The sequence below is a fragment of the Syngnathus scovelli genome, chromosome 4 (assembly GCF_024217435.2).
Source record: "Syngnathus scovelli strain Florida chromosome 4, RoL_Ssco_1.2, whole genome shotgun sequence".
Taxonomy (NCBI): domain Eukaryota; kingdom Metazoa; phylum Chordata; class Actinopteri; order Syngnathiformes; family Syngnathidae; genus Syngnathus; species Syngnathus scovelli.
This window is the reverse complement of record NC_090850.1, coordinates 3,389,558-3,394,375: the sequence shown is the minus strand read 5'-3', so window position 1 is coordinate 3,394,375 and position 4,818 is coordinate 3,389,558. Positions and strand designations below refer to the sequence as shown.

The window sequence follows — 4,818 nt, the reverse complement described above, 5'->3', positions numbered from 1 at the left end:
AGGTTTTACTGTATATAATAGTGTTAAGAGTAAAAGTGATCAAATCATCACAAAAATCATGAAAAAAAATCTTATATAAGCCGCACCTGACTATAAACCGCAGGGTCCAAAATTTTGGAAAAAAGTCGCGGCTTATAGTCCGGCAATTACGGTACATGATTACCATGCATGTCATTTCATCCATAATGTCCTTTTCCACCAAGATAGCAATGTAAATACAGGTCGATAGTTACATGACAAACTTTTTGAATCTACTTATTCTGCCTTCAATTACATGATCATGTTGACAAACCTAGTGTAACTGACTTTTTAACAATTTCTTTGTAGTTTAAAACAAACTAGGTTGGTTTTCTCAAATCATTGTGATGGACTGCTGTCTTCAAAGATGTCTGGCATCTTGACGAGAATGTCTGGAATACAATGGAGAGCATTTGAGTAACAAGAATGGTTTCTTTTAATTGTCAATTTTGTCCAAAATGCATAAACAATTTGAAGGAAAAAAGATATTTATCTTTTAGTGATCCAACTAATTGTCTGGTTTGCACAATCAAACTAATCAGCAAATACATTCAGGATCACAGAGGAAACAACATTGTTTCCTGCAATCTAGTTCCTTTGTACGTCTTTAATATTCCTCTCCTTCCTCCCCCTGATCATCAACTGAGTCGGCCCCAACCTCCTCATAGTCCTTCTCTAGAGCTGCCATGTCCTCTCTGGCTTCAGAGAATTCTCCCTCCTCCATACCCTCCCCCACATACCAGTGAACAAAAGCGCGCTTGGCATACATCAGGTCAAACTTGTGATCGAGCCGAGCCCAGGCCTCTGCAACGGCTGTTGTGTTGCTCAGCATGCACACAGCTCTCTGTACTTTGGCCAGGTCGCCACCGGGAACCACGGTGGGGGGCTGATAGTTGATGCCCACCTTAAAACCAGTGGGGCACCAGTCCACAAACTGGATGGTGCGCTTGGTTTTGATTGTGGCAATGGCGGCATTTACATCTTTGGGCACCACATCGCCACGATACAAAAGGCAACACGCCATGTACTTGCCATGACGAGGGTCACACTTCACCATCTGGTTGGCTGGCTCAAAGCACGCGTTGGTGATATCAGCAACAGTTAATTGCTCATGGTAAGCCTTCTCAGCAGAGATGATGGGGGCGTAGGTGGCCAGAGGGAAGTGAATACGAGGATATGGTACCAAGTTGGTTTGAAACTCTGCAAGATCGACATTGAGGGCGCCGTCGAAACGAAGGGAAGCCGTGATCGAGGAAGTGATCTGACTGATCAATCTGTTCAGATTGGTGTATGTAGGACGCTCCATGTCTAGGTTTCGGCGGCAAATATCATAAATGGCCTCATTATCCACCATGAAGGCACAGTCAGAGTGCTCCAGGGTGGTGTGTGTGGTCAAGATGGAATTGTAGGGCTCCACCACAGCCGTGGACACCTGAGGTGCTGGATAGATGGAGAACTCCAGCTTGGATTTCTTCCCGTAGTCCACAGACAGACGCTCCATCAACAGGGACGTGAACCCGGAACCGGTGCCACCGCCGAAACTGTGGAACACCAAGAATCCCTGAAGGCCGGTGCACTGGTCAGCCTGGTGACACGGAGGGACATGAATCGAACATCACATTTGTCTTTGTAATCACAAGTTCTTGACTTCAGTGCTCACCAGTTTACGTATTCTGTCCAGCACGAGGTCAATGATCTCTTTGCCGATGGTGTAGTGACCACGGGCGTAGTTATTTGCGGCATCCTCCTTGCCGGTGATTAACTGTTCAGGGTGGAAGAGCTGCCGATAGGTTCCCGTACGCACTTCGTCTGAAGAAAACAAACCAATGCTTCAGCTTGATTTTATGTTAATTTCAAGATTGAACTTTTGTAATTCCTCATAGAACACTACACTAATAGCCATCAAATGGCAGCAGTGAGTATCTCTTGGATGAGTTCACCATTTATCAAAACAATGTGGACGCTTCTGAACATGGCATCTCTGAATTCGACCGTTACAATCAGCTTTTTACCGTCAGTGGTGGTATCGTTAAATCTAAGAGAGGTGTCACATGAGATAGTTTATTTAAATTTCATTTCAAAGTACAAATGAACTGTCGTACGTAGTGTACATGATGCATGAACACACTAAACACTACTACTAAGTTGCGTGCAAATCGTTTGATTCAGTTGATACACCGATATTTTGTTTCCAAAAACTTTTTACTGTTGCTTTTGGTATTTTAGAAACAAAAAGAACTACAGATGTTTGAGGCGTGACTAAAAACTACAAAAAGCTTTTGTGGACGAAATTAGAAACCAAATCATATTCTACTGATTACTAAAAAAAATTATTAAGGTAAAAATATTTTGGAATTAACGAGGCTAATCTTTTATTGGGTAATTTCTGTGTGATAGTTATAAAATACTTTGAAATTATAAAATTCTGTGAGCCTTGAAAGATCAGTCATAAAGCTTTAAATTGGACAGCACAATATATGTTCTTTTATTTGGAGGGTGGAGGGGGCCTGGCATTAAAAGAGAGAATGTTTTGATGTGCAGCAGTTCAGAGCTGAGCTAGTTTACCGATGACTGTGGGCTCCAGGTCCACAAAGACAGCTCTGGGGACATGCTTTCCCGCTCCGGTCTCACTAAAGAAAGTGTTGAAGGAATCGTCTCCACCTCCAATTGTTTTGTCACTGGGCATCTGTCCGTCCGGCTGGATTCCATGTTCCAGGCAGTAAAGCTCCCAGCAGGCATTACCAATCTGAACGCCAGCCTGTCCAACATGCACCGAGATACACTCACGCTGTAGGAGGGAAAAATTATGTTAAGGCCATTTAAAGGTTATAATATATTGTTACAAGTTGGGTAATACATTGGGTAATGATTTTCTAAGCAGTTTAACAAACGTAATTAATTCTCCGTGGCGACCCTTGAAAGGACAAGCCGTCCACAAAGTCAACAACAAAAGTTTCCAGGGGAATTAATGGTATGGTGATTCATGATACTGTATAAAATATAAGGAAAGAATAATCTTTACAACAGTTAATCAATTTTATTGTCTCAATTGGCTAGACAAGTTAAAATATGGATTGTTTTCATTCAAGTTTGCGTAAAGTCCCCTTAATTTGTTGATTTGCTTTCAGTGGTCCTCACTGGATAGTGTGTTATTGAATGTTTATAGCTTCCAATGTAAAGTTTTCAGCACCTTTTTAACATTGGTTCAGAAGTAATCTTTTTCAAAAGAAAAAAAACTAGTGGCACAGTCCGCCATATGCCTTGTCAGTTTATGAAATAAAAATTTAAACAACAAAAGTCTCAAAGGGAAATAATCCCATGCACACTCACCATATTTCCTTAAGGAGAGGAGTTTCTGAAAGAATAAGCAACAGTTTGGACAGGTGAAAACCATGTGATTGAATTCATTTAGGCATCAAGTGATGCATACTAGAGTAAACATTAGAGCAAGGTCACCTACATGGGTTTGTCAGGTAGCCCCCAAGGACCACGAGTAGCCTGCAAGCCTGTCCAAGAACTAGTAGTTGTGATATTCTAGGCATGTTGTAAAAGTTTTCATTTGAAAATGTGAACACGTGCAGATTTAAAAAATAAAATGTTTGGATATTCATTGGTTTTATAATTGTTATAAATCATCAGCAATTCATCGGTTTTGTCATTGTTAGAAATCATGAGCACGATCAGTGTCTTCACATAATTTAATATGAAAAAATTATCAATGGTAATTTGATCAAATTGGTAACTTTAGAATTGTATCAACTGGTCAAACTGGTAGCCCTCCGGCATTTGTTACGGAAGACACTTGAAAAAGGTTGCTGAGAGTTGGTTAGAGATGTTATCAGATCCTCACACAAAATACAGTACAAACCAACCTTGGGCAGAACCATCACCATGAACACACAAATTAAAATCTGTGGAAATCTCGCTAGACCAAAACTTTGACGATGAACTGTAATTCCAGTTGGCGATTCAATGACGGAACTTTTTTTCTTTTTTTTTGCCTTGTTATTGTAAATATCACTTTTAAAATTACACCACCCAACTAGATGATTGAGTCAATTTCGACAAGCTATCCACCTTTTGAAAATAATGACTCGGAAGTTTTGCTTGATCTTTGCATGCTAGTATTCAAAAACTTGTATTAGCAGTAGCAGCGCTCAGTGGCTTCTACTCTAGGGCTACAATTGATTGCATCGTTTAAACGATAGTTATAAAGGACAGTACTCCATTTTGAATATTCTGTAGCCATGGGATTATTTTAGTAGACAGACAACAAAGACCAAAAATTCTACAGTATTATAGTAAATAATTAAGCTTACCGATAACCAACTCCCGAGCAATCAGTGTCTGTTAATTTGTGATGTGGTTTGACTGACTTTGTAAAAGAGCAGCAAATACCCTTATGGATGGTCAAACGCTGTCTTTGCACAAAGAAGTTCCAAGCGCATACAAGCTCTGAAGAGAAGATGCCATAAAAGAAAAAGAACGTCATAAAGATTCCGGGTGGAGTGACGTCATCGCCATGTGTTGTAACTGACCACGCGTAACTGACATTTGTGCACGTGACAAAGACTGACATGTGAACAGTCACGCGTATGTCAAATATGGAACGCCGTCATGATACGACGTATTCGGAAACAACCACTTGCACTGCTGTCTCAAAGTGAATAATAATGATCAAATTATTAATGATTCATTCTTAGTATGCGTTACTTAATAAATTATTGATTACTAATCAGTTATTATTCAATTTTCTGTCTCAAATATTCTTCCCGAAATTATTATCGGTTGCAGTTTGCT

At 40.2% G+C, this 4,818-nt stretch overlaps 1 protein-coding gene across 1 annotated transcript; it reads right to left on the bottom strand.

Moving 5' to 3' along the window:
• Window positions 1-430: 430 nt before the first annotated feature.
• Window positions 431-4,544, bottom strand: LOC125967459 (tubulin alpha-1C chain). Its single transcript, XM_049718596.2, has 5 exons — window positions 4,338-4,544; window positions 3,349-3,373; window positions 2,584-2,806; window positions 1,679-1,827; window positions 431-1,603 (listed from the first exon to the last, which is right to left on the bottom strand). Exons 2-5 carry the CDS (start codon window positions 3,349-3,351, stop codon window positions 626-628), a joined length of 1,353 nt encoding a protein of 450 aa, XP_049574553.1. The 5' UTR covers window positions 3,352-3,373; window positions 4,338-4,544; the 3' UTR covers window positions 431-625.
• Window positions 4,545-4,818: the final 274 nt, after the last annotated feature.